At 38.9% G+C, this 25735-nt stretch overlaps 1 protein-coding gene across 1 annotated transcript; it reads left to right on the forward strand.

Moving 5' to 3' along the window:
- The first annotated feature begins 1700 nt into the window (after positions 1-1700).
- RHEX (regulator of hemoglobinization and erythroid cell expansion) lies at positions 1701-16157 on the forward strand. The gene is made up of 6 exons (XM_044674938.1): positions 1701-1847; positions 6667-6740; positions 7698-7810; positions 10111-10245; positions 15360-15439; positions 15960-16157. Exons 1-6 carry the CDS (start codon positions 1701-1703, stop codon positions 16155-16157), a joined length of 747 nt encoding a protein of 248 aa, XP_044530873.1.
- Positions 16158-25735: the final 9578 nt, after the last annotated feature.

The raw sequence follows: 25735 nt of genomic DNA on the forward strand, positions 1-25735 counted from the left end.
ATAAAGTCGATGTCTAATTCCTTTACGATCATCTATAGGCAGAGATATCAAACTCGTGGGTTCCCAGCCCAATCAGATTAAACTGTAACTGGGAAGTATTTACAACATAAATAAAAATACAATGAAAATAGAGAATATTACATTTTAAAACTGTCGGTATGCAATAGCAAGGATCCTTATGTATAGATCAATGACTCCTATTTCTATTTGAGTTCAATGCCTCTAGTTTATAGCAAAGAATGACAGTAAGAGAAGAACTTTGTTATAGATTGGTTTGTAGTAAGGATATTGATTGGATTGATTGATGGTCTATTGTGTCTATCCCAAGCCCAAACATAGTTGTTTGTTTGTTTTTTTTTCAAACCCTTATCTCCTGACTGAGAATCCATGCTAAGTAAGTGTCACTTCTAAGGCAGAAGAATGGTAAGGGTTAGGCAATTGGGACTAAGTGACTTGCCCTGAAGTTACCCAGCTAGGAAGTGTCTGAGGCCAAATTTGAGCCCAGGATCTCCCATCTCCAGGCCTGGCTCTCTATCCACTGGGCTACCTAGCTCCCCCCAAACATGGTTCTTTACATTAAATTCTTAAATTGAATTGAAGTTACTATACCTAATTTGTTTTGTGTTTTAATATCTGTGGAGCTGCTACAAAAGAACGTTGATGATTCTTCCAATTGTAAAGCCCTTTTAACATTACTTTGTATTTTTTTAGCATCTATCTTTCATTTATTTCGTTACATGAAGTGAGATCTGTTTCTTTGATTCACTGAAGTCTTCAGTATTTGCCATTACAAATACTATAATATAATGTAAGGTAGCAGTAAAGTATTTGTTCAGTTATTACCTAATCAGTTTTGTTTCTGTATATGTTGTACTCCCCACCTAGAATATAGCTTCTTGAAAACAAGAATTGCCTTGTTTTTGTCTTTTCTTCTCTATAGCTCAGCATAGTACTTGTAGCATAGGAGGTGTCTTGAATAGATTTGAACCAAATTTTCTTAATAACACTTTCTATTTTCATTACTGGGAAGCATTATTTATGATGTCAAAATTAACATCGGTCCAATGACTGGGTAATGACTGAACAAAAGATGGTATATGAATGTAATGGATGGGCTTAGAATCATTCTGAGTTCAGATCTGACCTCAGACTTGTTTTTATTTTTTTAAACCCTTACCTTCCGTGTTGGAGTCAATACTGTGCATTGGCTCCAAGGCATAAGAGTGGTAAGAGCTAGGCAATGGGGGTCAAGTGACTTGCCCAGGGTCAAACAGCTGGGAAGTGTCTGAGGTCAGATTTGAACCCAGGACCTCCTGCCTCTAGGCCTGGCTCTCAATCCACTCAGCCACCCAGCTGCCCCTTCCAGTGTTCTTTCCATTACAGTACACTATCGCAGTGAATCAGGGTGAAGCTTTCATGACTGTTCCTTCAAGTCTCTCCTCCTTTGGCTGGACACCTGGCTATTTCTGTTTGACTCCTGGTGGATGGGCTCAGATGTAAATTCAAGCATAAAGTGGGACCAGGGGCTCTGCCTTGGACTGATGGGTGCATGAGGTGTAATGGACATCGAATTGAACTTGAAATCAGAAAGACTGAGGTTTTATTCCTGCTGCTGATACCAAAGAGCTATAAGAACACGGGGACGCAGCTACAAGAACACCTTACCTGCTCTGAACTTCAGAATTCTTAGTTTAGCAAACATGTACTCAGTATTTGTTGTGGGTAAACCCCTGAGCTGGGAGCTGGGGATACAGAGACAAAACATCGCTGCCCTCGAGGAGCTTCCATCCTATTGGGGGGCAGCGGGGAGCAATGGGACCCACACAGCATCTGCACATATCAGGATAGTTCAGGGAAAACTGAGGAGGACATAGAGCACATTGGGGAGTCAGGAACAGCTTCACACAGGAGAGGGCATCAAAACTGAACCGTGAAAGGGGACAAAGACTCTGGGAGGTGGGCGAGGTGGAGGGAGTGCATTCTAGGCAGAGAGAATATAAGGAAGTGAACTGGGGTGTCGAGTTCCGGTACTATCTGCCCATCCAAGGTGGCTATGACTTTGAGTCTAGGAAGAGGAGAAGTACAAGATCTGGCTTGAAAGGTAGGTCAGAACCAGACTATTAAATGCTATTATTAGGGCCATTAAATTCTAGGCTGAGGGAGCTCCATTTTATTCTCTCTCTTTTTTTAACCTTTATCTTAAGAGTCTTAAGAGTCAATAATAGGTAGCAGTTCCAAGGCAGAAAAAGGCGGTAAGGGCTAGGCAATGGGGGTTAAGTGACTTGCCCAGAATCACATAGCTAGGGAATGTCTGAGGCCACATTTGAACCCGGGACCTCTTATTCTCTATCCACTGAGTCACCCAGCTGCCCCCTCCTAATAAGCATTTATTAAGAGCCTGCTGTGTGTTAGGAAACTCAGAGAAACTATAAGTAACGAGTTCAACTTGGAGTCTACTAGAATTATCCAAGAGAGAGATGATAAGGCTCTGATCTAGGGTTGGTGGCCATGTGAGTGAAGAGAAGGGGACAGACACCAAAAATGTGGAGTCAGAATCAACAAAGAAAATCATCTGTAAAATGTATATAGTAAAATCTATTGTTCGTCTGTAAAATGGGATGATTAGTGCTTACCTCCCAGGGTTCTTGTGAGGCTCAAATAAGAGACTAGTAATTATGAGGTTGATGCATACAGGCCTGGCACATGCTATGTAAATGTTACTTTTTTCTAGATTGTTTTAAGAATAAAATAATGTTGTAGGTAAAGTGCTTCATAAACCTTAAAATATTCTAAAAATTATTATTTTTTATTGAATTTCACTATTTTATATTATTATATTTCACCCAGATCATCCAGGTCCAACTTCATTTCAAGAGAGGATATGTTTTTAGTGTTCTTTATGCCAGTGAAGTTGCATTGAAGGTTTCATTTTTTTTTTTTTTAAACCCTTACCTTCTGTCTTAGAATCAATACTGTATATTGGTTCTAAGGCAGAAGTGATAAAGGCTAGGCAATAGGGGTCAAGTGACTTGCCCAGGGTCACACAAGTAGGAAGTGTCTGAGGCCATATTTGAACCCAGGACCTCCCGCTCTAGGCCTGGCTCTCAATCCACTAAGCCACCCAGCTGCCCCCAAAAGGTTTCATTTTGGAAAGGGAATATGGGGCTTTTTCTTTCAGCAAGGGCTAGGCAAATGGGGTTGTGACTTGCCCAGGGTGTCAAAAAGCTCAAAAGTGTCTGAGGCCAGATTTAAACCCAGATCCTTCTGTTTCCAGGCCTGGTACTCTAACTACTATGCTACCTAGCTGCCTCTCTGGGGCATTTTTTTCTGTTCTCCTAATCCGTATGAGTCCAAGAAGACTAAAAACATACCCATATATGTGACACAGGCAAATGATATCATTTCTCTGTGTCAGTTTCTTTGTCTATAAAACAAGGATAATAATGTTTTCACTACCTGCCTCATACAGAGGAAAACCTTTTATAGAACATAAACTGCTCCAGAAATGGGAGCTATTATTTTTGGTCCAGACCTGTGATTTTACCAGTGGGGGAACTTCCAGTTAGGAAACTCCTACTATTGACACAGACTTGTCTATAACTTGTGTTAGAGAATTGCCTGGAGCACCAAGATTTTAAGGAACTTGCCAGCGGTTACAGTCACAGGTTCAAAATGTGCCATGATCCCTAAGTCCTCCTGATTTCAAAGCCAGAGTTCCAGAGCTGGGATTCTTAACCTGGGTTCTATGAATTTATTCAAAATATTTTTACGAAAACATTTTTAAATGTTAACATTTTATTATTTGTTCACTATATTTGATTTCTTTTGTAATCCTATGTATTTTATGCTACACATTTAAAAACATTATTTTGAGAAAGGGTCCATAAATGTCATCAGACTGTCAATAGAGCCAGTGATGGAAAAAGTTAAGAACCCCTGCTCTAGAGGTATTATTATCATTATTTTTATTTTGAGCCAATTATTCAAATTTGCCACCCACAGCAGCCCCTCCATACTCCCCAGAGTATTAAATCTAGATGTAAATGTAAATGAGATTAAAATGTAACTAGGAAATATTTAACAAAATAAAAAATATAATATGACATAGACAACATTACATTTTAAGATGAAGGAAATATGTAAATACACAAGGATCCTTGTATATGGATTAGTGGCCCCCATTTCTATTTGAGTCTGACACCATTGATTTAAAGCCATTTTCCCCCTTAAAAATCCTCATCTTCCATCTTAGAATCAATTGGTTCCAAGGCAGAAGAGTGGTAAGGGCTAGGTAATGGGGGTCAAGTGACTTGGAACCAATTGATTGGAACCCAGGACCCCCGTCTTTGGGTCTGGCTCTCAATCCACTGAGCCACCCAGCTGCCCCCTGATTTAGAGCTTTTTAAGCAGATTTGATAATTAAAAACTGACTCGATCTGAAGGTCACCACATGGAAACTAGAAGGAAATATCCAACCTAATCTCTCATTCTTATTATTAATTAAACTTCATCTTCTGTCAAGGTGACCATTCCCAGAAGTAGGTCAGGCATGTCTTCTCCTCCTTTGATCAACCTTCCACTGAAACACCATCTAACTCCTTCTCCAATCTGCTCGCTTTCAATCTCCTTCAGGATGTTATCCTTGGAGAGAAAGCTAGCTGGGATCATAGAAATTAGAGTTTGCCTTAGAGATCATCGATCCCAATCTACTCACTGAGGAAACTGACTGGTCTAAGACCTAGCAATGAGTAAGTAGAAGAGGTAGATTTTGAGCTCATCCCAATCTCTTCAGTTGGCCTTTCCCAGTCTCTCCCCATTCCATCCCATCCCATGAGAGGCCCTTCTACTTGGAGATTACCTTCCATCTACATTATATCTATCTTCTACGTGTGTAGCGTCCTTCATTAGAATACAAGCTCCTTGAGATGGGGACAGTGTTTTTGACTTTGCATCCTCAGTGCTTAGCAAAGTGCTGATACCAAATAAATACTAAAAGGCTGGCAGACTGACTTGGCAGGTGTAGGCAATGAACAGTCATCCTTTCTGGTGAGATCCAGGAATATTGCACAGCAGCATCCTTTCGATGGCCACAATTATCCTTCATCTGTTCGCTTTGGTGTTATGTAATATTGTCAAAGTTCAAATAGTCTCTGGCCCTATATATTCCTCTTCCCAATATAAAATCCATAAAACTGAGGGAGAAGAGCCCTCTCCTGTCAGACAGGCTGGCAGGGTCTATGAAACTGAAATAATTTGTGTTGTTTGTTTCAAATCTTCCACCTTCATTAGACTTCCTCTCTTCTCTACTCCACCCTAACTCCTTTCCATGCCATATTCTCTTCAGACCTCAATTTTAAAATACTCTTTTCAAAAGCAAACTAACTACACTTCTTAATTGTGTGATCCTAGCAAGTCACTTACCCTGATTGCCTAGCCCTTACCTCTCTTCTGCCTTGGAACTGATACTCGTATTGATTCCAAGACAGAAAGTAAGGATTTTTTTTAAAGCAAGCAAACTAAAAGTGAAGAATAGTATAAGGCAAAGAAGGTCCCATTTTGATCGTTTTGGCACACACCGCAAGTGAGAATATGATTAGAGACACCCCAATCCGACTCTTGAATCAAGGACAGATGATTTATGGAAGTTTGGAATTGAGGCTGAAATTTGGTAATGGAGATATACGAGCTAGTTCTGGTTCCAGAAGAAACTCTTATCCTTAAGGTTTCCAATAACAACTAATTTGATGGTGACCATCAGACAGGGTTAATGCATTTCCATAAGTCCATGTGATACATCTCAAGCATCCTAGAAGAGAGCTCCCATTCTTTATAATGGAATAGGGGGGCCACAAATTACACACACACACATATTCCACTAGTTTCTTTCACAACCTGGCAGCCCTAAAATGCCAAATTTGCTTTTGCTTGTTGGGTGGGTTTTATACATTATCGACTATTTCTGCAACGCACAATTGTGACCTTAATGAGCAACTTCCTCATTTGTGGTTGGAAACTATTAAATGTTGATGTCATGATGTTGCAATTTCTCAACCTCGTTCTGTGTTGGGTCTTATCTCCAGAATTTACCCACAGTGGCCATATAGCTCTAACAACAAAAAACCCCCAAACTCTACTCACTTACTGATATTTCAGTCAACATCTCATTATCTTTACCCTCGAACCCTCTTCTGGACATCCCTATCACTATCAAGGACACCATCATCTTCCCAGTCACCCAGGTTCCCAGCCTCATCAACTCCTCTCTTACTCTACATTCTACATATCTGATCTGTTGCCAATTTTTGTCATTTCTAACTTTATCAGATCTCTCACCTCCATCCTTTTCCCTCTACTCACACAGCCATCATCCTAGTACAGGTCTCATCACCTCTCGCTTTGACTGTTGCAGTACCCTCCTTATTGATCTCTCTGCCAGAAGTCTTTTCCAAGTCTATCGTCTACTCAGCTGCCAGAATGGGTTTTTGAAAGTCTAATTCTAATAATATCACTCACCCATTCAATAAACTCCAGGGGCTCCTTGTTGCCTCTAGGATCAAATAGAGAGCCCTCCATCTGGCATTTAAAATTCCATACCCCTTGGTCCAATCTTCTTATACTTTGATGGGAACTAAGAGTCTTAACTGATTGATGCTTTGTCTCTTGCAGATCTCTCAGAGAGAGGATCCCAGCAACAGCATAAAGTTTTCCTACCAGGAAATCCCAAGCTTCAGTGAAGATGAGTGAGGAGTCCACCATGAGGTCATCAAATAGATTGAGGCTGGTGCTGGGAATTATAACCCCTATGAATACCTCTCCCCACTCCCACACACATCTGATTTGATTTTGGCCCCAGCTTGATTTTTTTTATTTAAATCTTGACCTTCTGTCTTAGAATCAATACTATGTATTGATTCCAAGGAAGTAGAGCAGGAAGGACTATACCAGTGATGGTGAATCTATGGCATGTGTGTCAAATATGGCACATAGATTGCTCTCTGCGGGCACTTGTGCTGCCCCAGCCCTGAATTTGTTACTAGAAAGGCAGAGGGACTCAGGGGGAGCTGTTCCCCTCCCCCTCCCCATTGTGCCTGATGACATTTTTTTCACTTCACCCATCTTTCTGCCCAGCAGCCCAATGGGAGTGCTTTCTCCCTCCCCTGTCTACAGTATGGGGGGAGGATGGGGTATGCCTGGCACTCAGTGGTGAGACAGGGCATATAGCATGTGGTCTCTGGGGTGTGTGGCAGAGCACGTGGTCTCTAAAAAGTTTGCCATTATTAGGCTAGACAATGGAGGTTAGTTGACTTACCCAAGGTCATACACAGAAAGGATCTGAGGTCAGATTTAAACCTGAGACTCCCTATTTCCAGGCTTGGCTCTCTATTCACTGAGTCACCTTGCTTCCCCTACTGCCCAATCTGATTTTGATTGAACTCTAGGCCAACCAGCAACTAGTTTCTCAGTCTTCCTATAACTCTACCTCCTTCCTCCTAATTACTGTCACATATGAAGGAGAAACAGCTTTGCAGAGGTTAAATGACTTGTTGGGGATCACAAAAAGTGGATTAAGTCCCCAGACTTTCATATTCTTAGTTGTTTAGCATATTGGCAATCAGTTATGGTCCAAAGATGCTAATGTAGCAGCCATGGCATTCAGTTACCCTTAAAGGTTCTAATTCTTGACTTTTTTTTTCTAGTGCCAAGAAAATTGAGCTTTCATTCTTGCAAGTCCTACTGATTGAAGTGACTGCCTTTCTACTTCAGGCTGCCCTCCTCTTAGTCCTTTACATTTTACTCAGCAGACAAATTGGTAACTTTCAACAAAAACAAACTAGATATTCAGATGCCTACCTGAGGCAAAACTTAGATAACTTGGTATCCAGAAATTCCAACCTTGATTTTAGCATTTGCTAAGTCAGGAACAGAGTCCCCTAAGATAACAAGGACTTGGCATCATATACATTTCCCCTGTTCTTCTGCATTAGGGGTAAATTCAGTTGGTGGGGTGAAGCTGGCCAGTCCCAACAGAGATACAGTTCAAAACTCATCCTTGTTTCTTATTTAAAGATATTTTATTTTCCCAATTACACATAATAACAATTTTCAACATATTATAAGATCCAAACTGTCTCCCTCCTCTCTCTCGGAGATGGTAAGCAATTTGATCTGGATTATATATGTATTATCATGCGAAAAGTGCTTCCATTGCATAACTCATCTTTCAAAGAGTGTCACAGAGGCAATTGTGCCTCATATCTCTGGAGGACATTAAGGTGAAGTGTGGGGATGGTGATGATAGTAAGAGGGAATCATGAAAGGACACTCTCCCAGGGAGGACATGACCTGGCACAAAAGCCTATTTGTCTTCTACTAGTTATAGCTCTCCCTTAGGGTTAGGAAGCTCTCCCTAAATTCTTCATCTCCTTAACTTGGCTACCTTTTCCATTCAAAAAAGCTCCACTCAGTGATCTTAAAGGCATTTCCTACCAACAACTTCCTACCATTCTGACTCTGCTTGGGGATAAATAATCAAAAAGGATCAAAATAGTGCCTGTGAAAAGCTGAAATGTTAAAACACATTTCTTTGTTGATTCAAATACAATAAAAATGATCATTCAAACTTAAATATCAACTAAATTACATTTCTAAAAAATTGTGAGTCAAGCAACAAATCATTGAAATAATAAGTAGTTTTATCAGAGAAAGTAACCACAAGACAACATATCAAAACTTATAAGACATAGCCTTAGCAATCCTTAGGGGAAAACAGCTGAACACTTTTCATAACAAAAGAGAAAAGCAAAATATCAATAAATTGAGCCTGTTACTAAAAAAACAAAGCAAAATATCCTAAATAAACTACACATTCCCACAATTTTGAAAATCTTGGATAGATAAATGAAATTGAAAACCAATATAAAAATCCATTGCAATTATAAACAGTACCAGGAGTTAGTTGTTTTTTTTTTAAACAAGATCAATGAAATAGATAATAAAGTAATTAATTTGAGCTAATAAAAAAAAAGAAAGAAAGGACAAAGGGTGGAGTGGTAGATTGAACACTGGACCTAGAGTCAGGGAGATCTGAGTTTAAACCCAGACTCAGACACTTTTTAGCTGAATGACCCTGGGCAAGTCACTTAACCCCTATTTACCTCAGTTTCTCATTTGCCAAATGGGGACATACTGGAGAAGGAAATGGCAAGCCACTCCAGTATCTTATGTCCATCAGGCCATGAAGAGTTGGACACAACTGAACAACAACAAAGAAAAACAAAAATATGCAAAGAAAAATGATAAATAAAAAAGGAATAAAGAACATTGCTAGAAACTATTTTGCCCAATTATATGCTAATACAATTCAAAACTTAAAAGAAATAGAATACTTACAAAAGCATAAAATATCCAGATATAACAAGAAATAGAAACTCAAAAATCCAATCTCAGAAAAAATTTAAGTCATAAATGAACTTCCAAAGAAAATTGTTGTTCAGTAGTTTTTAAGTAGTATCTGACTCTTTATGACCCCATTTATTATTTTATTGACAGAGGTACTGGAGTGGTTTGCCATTTCCTTCTCCAGTTCATTTTATTGATGAGGAAATTGAGGTAAACCGGATTAAGTGGCTTGTCCAGGATCACACAGCTAATAAGTATTTGAGCTCAAATTTGAACTTGGGAAGATAAGTCTTCCTGACTCCAGGCCTGATGCTCTATCCACTGCACCACATTGATGCCCACAAAGAAAGGTTGAAGGAATTTTTCTCGTTTGGCCTGGCTGCTGATTTTGTCCATCTCCTGATTGAACTAAAAAAATGTTAGCTCAGAAATGGACTTGAATTAAATAAGAAAGTGTATGTGTCTACCATAATGGAATGCAGGCATCTAATGGACTCCTATGGAAACACTCTCCAGAATGTAGAAACACCAATAGAATAAATCCATCTTAACTAGTTCAGATGAAGGTCCAGGGTGAGATATGAGCTCTCGAGGACCCCTCCCAGCTCTAGACAATTATAATTTTCTACAATGCAGTTGGGCAGAGGACACTTGGACAGAACCAGGAAAAGTCTAAGAGTAGCTCTTAATCACCAACCATTCTGTCTCTAGCCAACTGCAGTCACATGGTGAAAGCGGCAAGCACCCTGGCCCAGGAGATGAAGAAGCCAAAAAATAATCCTGAGTCACCTGCCTCAGAAAAGACAAGGTGTAAGAGGAGTGCTCCAGGTTCCCAGTCTTATAGGGGTGAGTAATTTTACCTTCCGTTGGGGTCATTAGAGATGCTGCTGCTCCCTCTGGAGAACTCCGAAGGAAGTAGCCTCTCTGTTTATCTCTTCCCACCCCTATTAGTCCCTCTCCCTCCTCCCAAGAAGAGTTCTCATGGATTCTTCATGTTCTTTTAGAAGCTAAGCCCTACTTTCATTTCATTTAGGCCATCTTGCTTTATGTGTTAAAGTAGTGTGCCAGTGTTTTTCCTTCTTTTTTCCTTCCTTCCTTTCTTCCTTCCAAAAAGCTTCACTCCGAAGTATATGGCACAAAGGACTCTGATCCAAGCTCTTGGACAAATAAAACAACTTTCCCCCCTTTCTGGACGTACAGTACTACCCTGAAGTTGAGATTCCTCAAAAAGGGAAATAAATGGCTGCACAGTGAGGGGAGGATGGATCAAGGGCTTACAAAAGAGCTGTTTCCAATGCCTAACTTCCCCTTCTTCTTCCTTTACTCCTACCTCAATGCTACTAAATAAAGCTGGAGGAAGTCACAAAGCTATGCTGACTGGTTTCACAGCAAATTATGCTATTCTATCTCAATTTGGCTCTCACTGAAGCAAGGCAATCTCCCTGCAACACTCTAATCAGTTCTTGACTCCACTACAACAAGTGCTTCAAATGTCTCTCCTCAAACCTCCCTCACCTACCTGCTCAGATGAAGACCTGGCTTCATACTTCACTGAAAATTTTGAGGTCATTTACCTCCAACTCCCTCCTCTGCCTTTCTTATTTTTGATCCCCTTGACGTCATGGCCCTTTATCTGCCCTTTTGCTTCAGCCTCTGATGAAGAGGTGGCCCTTCTTCTTGCCAAGATCAACCATTCTGCATGTACCTTGAACCCATAACCTTCTCTCTTCTCCAATAGACAGCCTCCCACCATTGCCCTCCTTGCTCTAATCTTCAATTTTTCCCTAGCTACCGCTTCCTTCCCTGATGTCTACTAAAAATTCCATTTCTCCTATACTCTTTGTTTTATTAAAATTTTGATTAAAAATTTAAATACTTACCTTCTACTTTAGAATCAATACTATGTATTGGTTCCAAAACAGAAGAGCTCTAAGGGCTAGGCAATGGGGATTAAGTGACTCGCCCAGGGTCACACAGCTAGGAAATGTCTGAGGTTAGATTTGAATCCAGGACCTCCCATCTCTGGCCCTTGTGGAAAGCCAAATGGAGAAATAGGGTCATGATAGGGCCTGTTATCTGGATTCCCTATGTGACCAATCTAGGCTGAGGCAGTCTTTGTGTTTGGTCCTGGTAAGCTGAGCCCTGAAAAGCTCTGATACCAGCAGGTTGGTTAATCCAAAAACAACTTGACCCCTCCAGGAGGCAAATGGAAGTCACTGAGAGAAATAGAGTCTGTGATAGATATTTTATCTGGATCCCATTACAAAATCATCGGCAAGTAAAACCATGTGTATGATTTTTCTGCATTACATGTCAGGACACAGACAGAATGGGTAATCTAAGGTAAAAATCAGAGACTCCTCTTTTGACTCCTTTTCAGATCCACATCTTTTCTTAATAACATTATAAGTACCATTGGAAAGCTTTAAACAAACCAGCAGTTACTGGGTTAACAATTTCTCTACAAGAAAATTAAGATCCCTAAACTCTAAGAATATTTCTAAGTCAGCCAAGGTCAGAGCTAGACAAAACTTTATCCAACCAGGTGCAGTCCTCCCAATAAAAAATACAAGACTCAATTCATTTATGATATCTATAGAATATAGTTACGATTCTCGGAATTTTCTTGCTGATATTCAGGCGGCTAGAATTCGGCCTTGGACCCTGTTCTATCTTTACTTTGAAGCTTCAAAGGATTTTCTTTTGTATAATTTGTAACCTCTACCAGCTGTAAAATTTTTCTTTGTGTTCTTTGTGTGAAAATAGTATATAATAAACTCTAGACTCCATGGCATGTTAGAGCAGTTATGAGCTAAGCATTTAGTCTGACTGTTCTCATTCAATCCAACGCCACTAAACACCCCTCAGAACCCCCAGAAATATGGAGCTGGTTCTCTATAGGCCCTCACTCCCAATCCACTGAGCTACTCAGTTGCCCCTCCCCTATATTCTTAAAAAAAAAAAAGAAACAACCTTCACTAGATCCTACCATTTAAGCCACCTATTATCCCATAGTTCTTTTCCTCCTTCCTGACTAATCTTCTTAAGAAAGCCATCTATACTTACAGAAATCTACTTCATTTCCTCTCCATTTTCTTAACCTTCTGTAATTTGGCTTCCAACTTCATTATTCAACTAAAATTGCTGTCACCAATTATCTTAAGAAAAAAACAACAAGCCTTTACCTTTTATCTTAGAATCAATACTATACATTGCTTCTGAGACAGATGATGGGGGTCAAGTGACTTGCCCAGGATCACTTAGCCAGGAAGTGTCTGAGGCCAGATTGGAACCTAGGACCTCTTGTCTCTAGGTTAGCAGCCCCCACCAATAATCTTTTTTTAAAATTAAATTAAAAAAAATCTAACCCTTACCTTCCTTCTTAGAATCAATACTATGCATTGGTTCCAAGGCAAAAGAGCAGTAAGGGATAGGCAGTGGAGGTTAAGTGACTTGCCCAGGATCACAGAGCTAGAAAGTAAGTGTCTGAGGTCACATTTGAACCTAGTACCTCTTGTCTCTGGGTCTGACTCTCAATCAATTGTGTCACTTAGCTGGCCCAAATTTAATCTTTTAATTGCCAAATCTAAACTCCTTTCCTCATCTATCTTACTTCTTTCTTTAGCCCTGAGCAGTGTCTCCTCCAGGACACACTCTCCTCTTTGAACTTCCTGATGCTTCTCTCTCTATAGTTCTCTTTTCTGACTCCTCCTTCTGGCTCTTTTGTTGGACTTTTATCCATGTCATGCCCACTACTATAGGTACATCTTAAGACTCTGCCCTGGACCTTCTTTTTTCTTTCTTTTTTTTCTCTATACTCTCTCATTTGGTGATCTCATAAGCTCCCAGGGGTCTATGAAGCTAATAGATAATATTGCCCTACTTGTCACTGGAGTTATTCAAGTAAAGGAACAGACAGTAAGTGACAGCTAGGAGGTGCTAGGCCTAGAGTCAGAAAGACTAGTTATGGGAGCCTGGGCAAATCACTGAATCTCTTTCTGTCTCAGTACCTACTTTGCAGGGCTGTGGTGGGAATAAAATGAGGTAATATTTATAAAGTGCTTTACAAACCTTAAAAGGCTTTTAATAATAATAATAATAATAAAATAATAAATAATAAATAGTAAACTATTATTATTGTCCATATCACCTTCTTAAATTCTTTCTGCTAATTTTAAATGTTTCCATGATACTTATTTCTTCTTTTTTCTCCCAGCACTATCACTAGCTAGCAATTTTCTAATTCTCTCCACTCAAATAGAAATCCCAATTTGTAACCAGGAAGTATAGTTGAGCAAAACAAATCTACATATTGTCCAGGTCTGAAAATGTCTGTCTTGTTCCACCTTGGTGGTCCATCACCTCCGGAGAAATGATTCTTTCCACCAAGGACTCTCTGCATCGTACATACTTATTTAACATAGCAAAAAAGCAATAGCATTTTCACCAAGGACTCAAACACAAACAACAAACCTGCAGTTTTCTGGCACCAATGGATGATTCTTCAAGATTTTTTTAGACTTTGAGCACTTGACTTCTGAGGCTTCTTAGTACATAGTTTACTGTTTCTCTTGATTTTTTTTCCTCCCTTCTGATCTTTCATCTCTCTCTATTTTCCCCATCACTTATGGAAAGTAAAGAACTCAATTAAATAGCCAGATGATCATCATCATCATTTTCTTGTTCTCCTCCTCCTCTTTCTCCTTTCCCTTCCTCTTTCTCCTCCTCCACCTCCTCCTTCTTCTACTATTAAACAGACAGTCTAGTCACCTCTACACCAGGAGAGCAGAGCATGCTTCATTATGAGTCTTTAATTTTTCATTGATCAGAATTTTTAAGTGTTTCAGTTGTTTTGTTTTATTCTAGTCATTCTGTAACTTTTTTGCCCAATTCTGCTCATTTCATTTTGTATCCATCCTTCCTAATCTTACTGTATGCCCTCTAATATTGTCTTTAATTTACTATATATATGTATATATATATGTGTGTGTGTGTGTATGTTGGTCATACATGTTGCTATTCGGTCATTCTTTAGTCATGTCCAACTCTTCATGACCCCATTTGGGATCTTCTTGGTAAAGATACTGCAGTAGTTTGCCATTCCTTCTCCATCTCTTACAAAGGATGAACTGGGGCAAACAGGTATTGGTTCCAAGGCAGCACAGCAGTAAGAACAATGGAGTTGCACAGATTGTAAGTGTCTGAAGCCAGACTTGAATTCAGGAAAATATTTTCTAGACTCTGCGCTCTCTCTACTGCACCACTTACTTGCCCTGTAAGGTATACATACCCTTACTTTCTGTCATAACATAACTCAGAAATGTTTTGATGATAGAACTGATGAAAAGAAGACATTATACTGTATTATGTTACTATTGGTCAGAAGAGATCCATACTTAGTGTTTATTCTAAGGCAGAAGGGTAGGAAGTACTAGCAATCAAGGTTAAGTGACTTGCCCAGGGTCACACAGCTAGGAAGTATCTGAAGTCAGATTTGAACCCAGGTCCTCCCAAGTCTAGGCCTGGTGCTCTGTCCACTGTGCTACCTGGTTGCCCCTTCTTCATCTCTAAATGGAAGGGATCAGACTAGATGATCTCTGGTCCCAAATGAGATACCATTTTTATTCCATTGTCCTCTCATCTTGATTTCTCCCTTTGTTCTTATCTCTTTCTCAGTTTTCATTCTCCTTCTTGCTCTCTTTCTCTTTCTCTTTCTTTAATTCACCCTCTGTTCTTCATTGTTGTCTTTTCCAAGTCACCATCCCCATTTCACTCCCATGTTAATCATTTTTTTGTCTTTCATTGTATTGCTAGAACTTAGGACATAGGAAGTGTTTAACAAATATATGTTGACTGTTTCCCCTGGAAGAAAAAGGGCTTGTGTGGCCCTTTGTAACCCAAAGGGGTTGGCTGAGATAATCTCTAAGCTCTAAATCCTATAACATTCTTCTCTCACCTAGATGATAGCCACAATGGCAGTGATTCTTCTTCAGAGAGCTCTGACAGTTCAGAAAGATATCCCTCAACTTCCACCAGCAAGGTAAGTGAGTCATCCAGTGGCCAAAGCTTCTACCAGACAAATAGGCAGAGTGAGAAGAGAGTGGTCCAAGCTGAAGGGAGTTGGCATGAGGAAAGATGGATATCATGGAATGAAATGATAGAAGATAGGGGAAAAAAAGGTAGTCAATCATTTAACTTCCTGTTGGAAGTGGGTAGTCTGATTTCCACCTCCATGTCTGAACAGAAAGAGATTTGAAGCAAAATGAGATCTGAGCTATTGGAATGAATATGATCTCTTGGTACATACAGGTCTCTAACCCTGGTATCACTGGGATTTGAGTTCTTACCCAGTCTGTAAACTGTCCACCCCTGCCTACCTAACACTTAAATGAAGTCATGTGGGTTCTAGCATCTTTTTTCCCTGAATAATGATCCCATTGTTCCTTCCCTCACTCTACTGAGAGATGAAGATTTTGTACTAAAGTCTACCCAACCATCCCATCCACAATGGGAGATGGATATTGGTTCCCAACTTTCTTCCTTCTCTCTGGTGTCCCTAGGCAGCCAAAGATGTGAATTACAGCACCCTGGTCTTTCCAGCCGCTGATTGCCGAAGGACTTTGTCTCCTAAGAACTATGAGAACACAAAGGCAGCTGGTGATTATGTCAATGTGGACCCCAAGAAATGTAAAAATACCAACTGGAATTTCAATTGTTCCTCCTCTGAGCCAGTGGAATACACAGAAGTGGCCATGTGAATTCTGACAACCAAAAGGGACTCCCTTCTCTATAAATTCTTGGATTTGAGTTAGAAGGAAACAACTTAATAATATAGCAATAGAGAACAGCTAGATGACTCAATAGAATGAAAGCCAAGCTTAGAGACAGGTCTTGGGTTCAAATCTGGCTTCATAATCCCTAGCTGTGTGTCCCTGGACAAGTCACTTAACCCTCATTACCTTAGCCCTTACCCTCTTTGCCTTGAAACCAATACATAGTATCAATTCTAAGATAGAAGGTAAGAGTTTAAAAAAAACTAACATAGCAAGAAGGATTCTGGTTAGAGCTCAAATAGAACTGTCAGCATGCTAAAATATGGAAAACTTTACTATAGGAGTTAAAATTCATTCCATTAAATTCAAAGAGAACTCATTAAGTACCTACTATATACAGAAAACAACTAGGTGCTGGGGAAAATACAATTTTCAGTGTCCTTAACTAGCCTAAACTCTACTAGGGAGGTACGATGCATGTAGATAACTATACTAGACAATGATGCTATTTATCAAGAAGTCAAGCTGAGAAAACAAAAGACAAAGAAAAGAAATATGAGGGCCAGAAGCATTTTTTTTTATGCAGAGAATAGAAGGAAGGCCAGAAAGGAGCACAGCCAAGCAGGACAGCTTTGAAAGCTACATGTTGAATTTATTTTATACCAAAAAAGAAAACCAAGTCTGCATAATAGAGATTCACAGTTCTGTGTTCAATCTCCCTTTTCTAGTCATTTTATATATGTATATGAAATGAAAACATGTCAGTTTTATTTTTTGTTTGCTTGAATTCAAAATACAAATAAATAATGCTTTTGATGCTAGATAAATGCTTCCATCGTTAAAAAACAAAAAACTCTTACCTTCTATCCTGGAATCAATACTACATATTGGTTCCAAGTGGTAAGGGCTAGGCGACTGGGGTATAGTGACTTGCCCAGGGTCACCCAGCCAGAAAGTGTCTGAGGCCACATTTGAAACCATCTCTAGACCTGGCTCTCAATCCACTGAGCCACCTAGCTGCCCCCTGAACAGACAGACATATTTATATATATATAGCCAGGTCCAGAGAGGTCCTAGGTTCAAATCCAGCCTCAGACACTTCCTAGCTGTGTGACCCTGGGCAAGTCACTTTACCCCCATTGCCTAGCCCTTACCACTCTTCTGCCTTGGAACCAATACACAATATTGATACCAAGTCAGAAGGTAAGAATTTTCTTTAAAATAAAAAATAAAAATAAAGTCTGTCTGTTCAGCACTAGGTGTCTCAATGGATAGAGTAGTGATCCTAGAGCACGAAGAGCTATGTTCGAAAATGGCCTCAAATACTTGCTAGCTGTGTGACTTTGGGCAAGTTGCTTATCCTTTATGTCTCTCAGTTTCTCATCTGTAAAATGGGGGTAATACTAGCACCTACCTCCCAGGGTTGCTGTGAGGATCAAATGAGATATTGTTGTAAAGTAATTAGCACACTACCTGGCCCCTGGTAGGAGCTATAAAATGGTAGCTGGCTATTATTTGTATTATTACGTACACGCTATAGCATTTGGGACATAGACATGTTTTTCCAGCAGCTCCCTTGCTCCCTCTCTTGATATAGTCACGTGGATTTGGATGGTTTTGTTTCAAATATGATTCGTTGTCTTTATTGTTTTCTTGTATTCATCGTTGAACCATCCTTGCATCCCAGAAGATGATTTTCACTGGAGCATAACGCATGGTTTTGGGGGAAGAGGGAGAATTGCTATAATTTTTTTTTGAAGATTTTGTTTGGAATTTTTTCATTAATATTCATTAATGATTAAAACAAAGAAGTCAGTGGAAAGTTGGAGTTCTGGATAACGCACAAAATGCAGAATCCCCATGTGTGTATCATAGCCACTTGGGAATATCTGATCTAAAAATGAAGGGGAAGTCTTCTAGGGAAACTGGGCTAATGAGACTTTGGAACGGACTAGCAAATGACTTGAAACAACGGATAGAACAGCTGAAAATTAACCTAAGTGAAGCAATGGAAAAGCACTAGAACTGGAGTCAGCAGAGATACAGGTTTGAATCCTGTCTTTGTCACTTACCATCAGCGTATGTGACCATGGGTGAGTTACAACTTCACTCAGTCTCAGTTTCCTCTTCTTTAAAATGGGGACAAAGGGGCAGCTGGGTGGCACAGTGGATTGAGAGCCAAGCCTAGAGAAGGGAGATCCTGAGTTCAAATCTGATCTCAGACACTTCCTGGGCAAGTCACTTAACCCCCATTGCCTAGCCCTTACCGCTCTTCTACCTTGGAACCAATACATAGTATTGATTCTAAGACAGAAGGTAAGGGTTTAAAGAAATAAAAATAAATAAAATAAAACGGGGACAAGATGTATATAAAGTGCTTTGTAAATCCTAAGGCATAATATAAATGTGAGCTATTATTAATGATAATTAGCAAGTTTCTATCCTCTGTATGTGTCCCAAGAGCTCAGTTTTCTCAAAATGTCTGTAGTTATATCAGGAAGGAATGAAATTACTTTCCTGAGGATATAGAATTAATAAGTATTAATTAATAATTTATTAACTAAAATATGAACAATGAACAAATTATAGTAACTCATTAAGAGGTGGATACTAATTATTTGTTAATTAATAAATGTTAATGCTTAAAATATGTATCCAGTAATATCTTTTGGTGGCATATAAACAATAGGCATTAATGATTTATCAGTTAATAAATAATTGATAACTTACCAATTAGAAATGAATACGTGTTAACAATGAATAAACATTGACTATTGGTTAATTAATAAATAGGGCTAGGTCCCTAAGTGGCAAACTAGTAAATGGGCAGACAGATAGTGCAGGAGCTAGGACCAGAGTTCAAATTCTGCCTTGGTCATTTGGCTCTGTGACCCTAGGTCAGTCACTTCACCTCCGTCTCTGTTTCATCTGTAAAATGAACAAATTAGGTGTGCCATGTGATAGATACACTCTTTTGTAAGAAATGAGAATGTTAAATAGCAACAAGCAGCGTTCCTCAAAGTAACCTTTTGAAGCAGCTCTCACAGTTTAGGAGTTCTGGATTATTACTGGCTGTGAAGGCAAGAGAATGAAAGAAACATTGTTCATAAATGGCAAAGCACTTTCAGAGCTATGCTGCTCTCTGGTGGCCGCAGGCAGAATCCCAGCTTCTTCAGGAACCACTTGTTAGTCGCCTTAGAAGGGCTGAAAGGATGGAGAAGAGGATGAATGATTCCATTTGTGTTTTTTCTGCATTTTTTTAGATCAGGCCAGTCTTCCACCTGGTGATCACAGTGTGATTTGGGAGTAGGGTGGGAGGGAAGGTGAGCCATCTCTGACTGCCCAACCTCTTCCCAGCACAAATCTTCAAAACATGCCAGATGATGCCTAAAATTCCTCTCACTAGATTAAATTGAGTTAATCTTTCTGCAAAGAGAATTTAAGTTTAAAATGCAAATACTCCTGGGAGCTGTAAGACACTCATTTAAATTCACACTATGGTATAAATAGATAGAGGTCTTCAAAAAGTAACCTTTGATGGAGGAAGAAAAGAAAGGTCATCTATGGATCAGAGGTGAGAAAAAGGGGCTACAAAAATAACCCATTCTAGATCATAAACTGGAAGGTCCTCTGGGGACAGCATCTGAAAATCTCAATATTAGAAGGGACTTCTGGAGTCTTCTAATCCAACCCATGCATGAGCAGGAATTCCCTCTATTCTATCCCCATAAAAGAATCATCTGGACGCTGGTGGAAGATTTCCAGTGAAGAATTCACTATAATCCCCTAGGCACCCTATTCCACTTTGGAGAAGCTCAAATTATTTGAGACTCATTCTTTATATTAAGATTAAAGCCGAGGGTTCCAGGTTAAGATGGCGGCAGAGTAAAAAGCAGCTGCTTAACCTCTCTTAACCTAAGCATATAGGACTCCTCAAGGGCACATAAAAACAAATCCAGACGAATGAAGGGACCCCACAAGAGGGCTCAGTGTTGAAGGTACGTGGAATCGGGGCATTTCCATGCTATAAAGGGGTGAAACAGCTCTCACTAGAGCGCAAGATGAGCAACCCTCTCCCCCACCCCCACACCACCTACAGTGCCAAAGCCAGTGCACAAGAGTTGGAGCAAGTTTGGGGCACACATTAAGTCCTTGGCAGCTACCTGGGGTCACCAGGGCCTGCTCCTGAGAGCAGCAAGACTTAGGACCCCAAGAGGCTAAAGAACGCGCATGGATTTTGAACACAGACCTTGAGCGCAGGCACAAGTGAAGGCATTGATGTAGGCGCAGACCTCTAGTGGGGACCCTATGCAGACAGGTGCACGGCTGTGGAAGCAGCGCCCTGAGACTGTTGAAGGAGCCTCGGGCAGAGGGGCAGGCGGGGGGACCACCAGGAGGCTTGACCCCGAGAACAACTGAGACCTCAGAAGCCTAAAGAGCACAGATAGACCCTGAGTGTGAGGATAAAACTGAGAGGGCGCAGGGCTAACAATGGCAAGCCAGAGACAAGAACCCCAAAAGAGAAAGATCATCAAGAAGAAATCTGTAACACTTGACAACTTTTACACAGATAAAATACAGACAAAAAAGCAAACAGCAGAGGAGAACAAACAAGTAATCATATCCAAACCTTCCCAAAATAATGAAAACTGGGCACGAGCTATTGAAGAGTTCAAATCTGAGATGATGAGAAAGATGGAAGAGATTTGGCAAGAGAAGTGGGAAATAGCTCAAAAGGAAATAAACAGGTTAGAAGACAGAAACTCCCAATTAGAGAAAGATGCCCAAAAAACAAATGAAATGGCAAGCAAATTGGAAACCAAAATCTGGCAAGAAAATAACAGTTTAAAAGGCAGAATTTTGCAATTGGAAAATGAGGCTCAGAAATCAAATGAACTGATAAGCAAATTGAACACCAGAAATGACCAGATTGAAAAGGAAAACCAAAAGATTATAGCCAAAAACCAAAAGATTATAACCAAAAACCAGTCCCTAAAGGCTAGAATTAAGCAATTAGAAGCTAATGATCTCTCAAGACACAAGAACAAATAAAACAAAGTCAAAAGACTGATAAAATAGAAGGAAACATGAAATATCTCAACGAGAAAGTGACAGACCAAGAAAACAGGTCTAGAAGAGACAATCTGAGAATCATTGGTCTTCCTGAAAAAGCAGAAATTAATAGAAATTTGGAGTCCATACTAAAAGAAATTATTCAGGAAAATTGCCCTGAAGTTCTACAACAAGAGGGCAATATAGACATTGAAAGGATCCATAGATCACCCTCTACACTAGACCCTGAAAAGACAACCCCCAGGAATATAATAACCAAATTCAAGACCTTCCAAGTAAAAGAAAAAATATTTCAAGAAGCCAGAAAGAGACAATTCAAATATCAAGGAGCACCAATCAAGATCACACAGGATCTGGCAGCATCTACACTAAAAGACCACAAGGCTTGGAATATGATATTCAGAAAGGCAAGAGAACTGGGTCTTCAACCACGAATCACCTACCCATCCAAACTAACTATATACTTCCAGGGGAAAGTTTGGGCATTCAATAAGATAGAAGATTTCCAAGTATTTGCACAGAAAAGACAAGGACTAAATGGAAAATTCGATATCCAACCACAAAAATCAAGAGAAACATAAAAAGGTAAATAAGAAACAGAGGGGAAAGAAAGAAAACTCATATTTTTTAAATTTCCCTCTTTAAGGGCTTCAATAAGATCTAATTATCTGTATTCCTATGTGGAGAAAATGCTATGTATAATTCTCTGTAGTGAACTCTATTCACTATTATAGTATTCACTATTATAGGAATCAGAAGAATAATTCATAGGGAGGGGTTGGAATGCTAAATGGTCTAAGATGATATGGGGGGTGGGAAAGAGGGGGTGAATAGTAGAGGATACCAAGAAAAACTTGAATGAATAAGAAAAATAGGATATTCTATTACACACAAAGAGGGCATGGGAAGGGGAAGGGATGAATACTATTATAAGAAGGAGAGGAAGAGAGCATTAAGAGGCAATATTTCAACCTTACTCTCAGTGTAATTAACCCTGAGAGGGAAGAGTAGCTCTATCCATTGGGATATAAAACTCTATCTAACTCTACTGAGAAAGTCAGAAGGGATAAACCAAGGGGAACAGGGAAGTGGGGAGGTCAAAAAAGGGAGAGAAGAAGAAAGGGGAAGGAATTCATTAGGCCTTTAAAAATAAAAAGAGGGCAATAATAAGGGAGGGGGTAGAAAGGGAAGTTAATCAAGGGAGGGGATAAGGGTTACTGGCATAAAGCAAACCACTGGTTTAAAAGGAAAGAGTGTAAGAAGAAGGGGTAGAACTAGGAGAGGATACCAAAATGTCAGCGAATGCACAACTGATAATTATAACTCTGAATGTGAATGGGATGAACTCGCTCATAAAATGGAAGCAAATAGCAGAGTGGATTAGAAACCAAAATCCTACCATATGTTGTCTACAAGAAACACATATGAGGCAGGTAGACATACACAAGTTTAAGGTAAAGGGCTTGAGCAAAATCTTTTGGGCATTAAATGAGAAAAAGAAAGCAGGAGTGGAGATTATGATTTCTGACAAAGCCAAAGTAAAAATAGATATGATTTAAAAAGACAGGGAAGGTCATTACATCCTGATAAAAGGCAGTATAGACAATGAGGAAATAACATTTCTCAATATATATGCACCAAGTGGCATAGCAACCAGATTCAAAAAGGAGAAACTGGCAGAGTTCAAGAAGGAAATAGATAGTAAAACCATACTAGTGGGAGATCTAAATATTCCTCTTTCAGATCTAGATAAATCAAACCAAAAAATAAATAATAAAGAAGTAAGAGAGGGGAATGAAGTCCTAGAAAAATTAGATTTAATTGATATGTGGAGAAAAATAAATAGGGATAAAAAGGAATACACCTTCTTTTCAGCTGCACATGGTACATTCACAAAGATTGAACATGTAATAAGGCATAGAAACATTGCAAACAAATGCAAAAGAGCAGAAATAATAAATGTAACCTTCTCAGATCATAATGCAATAAAAATAATAATTAGTAAGGGCACCTGGACAGAAAAATCAAAAACTAATTGGAAATTAAATAATATGATTCTCCAAAACCAATTAGTCAAAGAAGAAATCATAGAAACAATCAACAATTTCATTGAAGAGAATGACAATGATGAGACATCCTACCAAACTCTGTGGGAGGCAGTGAAGGCAGTACTCAGGGGGAAATTTATGTCCTTGAGTGCATATATTAACAAATTAGGGAGGGCAGAGATTAATGAATTGGGCATGCAACTTAAAAAACTAGAAAGCGAGCAAATTAAAAATCCCCAGATGAAAACTAAATTGGAAATACTAAAAATCAAGGGAGAAATTAATAAAATAGAAATTAAAGAACTATTGAATTAATAGATAAGACTAGAAGCTGGTATTTTGAAAAAACAGATAAAATAGACAAAGTACTGGTCAATCTAATAAAAAAAAGGAAAGAAGAAAACCAAATTGACAGTATCAAATATGAAAAGGGAGACCTCACTTCTAATGAAGGGGAAATTAAGGCAATCATTAAAAACTATTTTGCCCAATTATATGGCAATAAATATAACAATCTAGGAGATATGGATGAATATTTATAAAAATATAAATTGCCTAGATTAACAGCAGAAGAAATAGAATACCTAAATAATCCTATATCAGAAAAAGAAATTGAACAAGGCATCAAAGAACTCCCTAAGAAAAAGTCACCAGGGCCTGATGGATTCCCAAGTGAATTCTATCAGACATTCAAAGAGCAACTAATCCCAATACTATACAAATTATTTGATATAATAAGCAAAGAAGGAGTCCTACCAAATTCCTTTTATGACACAAATATGGTACTGATTCCAAAGCGAGGTAGATCAAAAACAGAGAAAGAAAACTACAGACCAATCTTCCTAAAGAACATAGATGCAAAAATCTTAAATAGAATACTAGCAAAGAGACTCCAGCGAGTAATTAAGAAGATCATCCACCATGATCAGGTGGGATTTATACCAGGAATGCAAGGATGGTTCAACATTAGGAAAACCATCCAAATAAATGACCATATCAACAATCTAACAAACAAAAATCACATGATTATCTCAATAGATGCTGAAAAAGCCTTTGACAAAATACAGCATCCATTCCTATTGAAAACACTGAAAAGTATAGGAATAGAAGGACCTTTCCTAAAAATAATAAACAGTATATACCTAAAACCATCAACAAGCATCATATGCAATGGGGATAAATTAGAAGCCTTCCCAATAAGATCAGGAGTGAGACAAGGATGCCCATTATCTCCTCTATTATTCAACATAGTACTAGAAACACTAGCAGTAGCAATTAGAGAAGAAAAAGAAATTGAAGGTATCAAAATAGGCAATGAGGAGACTAAGCTATCACTCTTTGCAGATGATATGATGGTCTACTTAAAAAATCCTAGAGAATCAACTAAGAAGCTTGTAGAAATAATCAACAACTTTAGCAAAGTTGCAGGATACAAAATAAATGCACATAAATCATCAGCATTTCTATATATTTCCAACACATTAGAGCAGCAAGAGGTAGAAAGAGAAACACCATTTAAAATCACCCTAGACAATATAAAATACTTAGGAATCTATCTACCAAAACAAACACAGCAATTATACGAAAACAACTACAAAACACTTTCCAAACAAATAAAACTAGATCTAAACAATTGGAAAGCCATTGATTGCTCATGGGTAGGACGAGCTAACAATAAAAATGACCATTCTACCCAAATTAATTTACCTATTTAGCACCATACCTATCAAACTACCAAAACACTTCTTTACTGAATGAGGAAAAACTATAACAAATTTCATTTGGAATAATAAAAGATCAAAAATACCAAGGGAAATAATGAAAAAAAAAAACGTGAAGGAAGGGGGCCTAGCAATACCAGATATTAAACTATACTATAAAGCAGCAGTCATCAAAACTGTATGGTACTGGCTAAGAGACAGAAGGGAGGATCAGTGGAATAGACTTGGGGTAAGTGACATCAGCGAGACAGTGTATGATAAACCCAAAGAGCCCAACTTTTGGGACATGAATCCACTATTTGAGAAAAACTGCTGGGAAATTTGGAAAACAATATGGGAGAGATTAGGTTTAGTTCAACATCTCACACCCTACACCAGATAAATTCAGAATGGGTGAATGACTTGAATATAAAGAGGGAAACTATAAATAAGTTAAGGGAACACAGAATAGTATACTTGTCAGATCTCTGGGAAAGGAAAGATTTTAAAACCAAGCAAGAGTTAGAGAAAATTACAAAATGTAAATTAAATGGTTTTGATTATATTAAGCTAAAAAGCTTTTGTACAAACAAAAACAATGTAGTCAAAATCAGAAGGGAAACAACAAATTGGGGAAAAATATTTAAAACAAAAAACTCTGACAGGGGTCTAATTACTCAAATATACAGGGAGTTAAATCAATTATATAAAAAATCAAGCCATTCCCCAATTGATAAATGGG

Source organism: Gracilinanus agilis, chromosome 4 (genome assembly GCF_016433145.1).
Source record: "Gracilinanus agilis isolate LMUSP501 chromosome 4, AgileGrace, whole genome shotgun sequence".
In the NCBI taxonomy this organism is placed as follows: Eukaryota; Metazoa; Chordata; class Mammalia; order Didelphimorphia; family Didelphidae; genus Gracilinanus; species Gracilinanus agilis.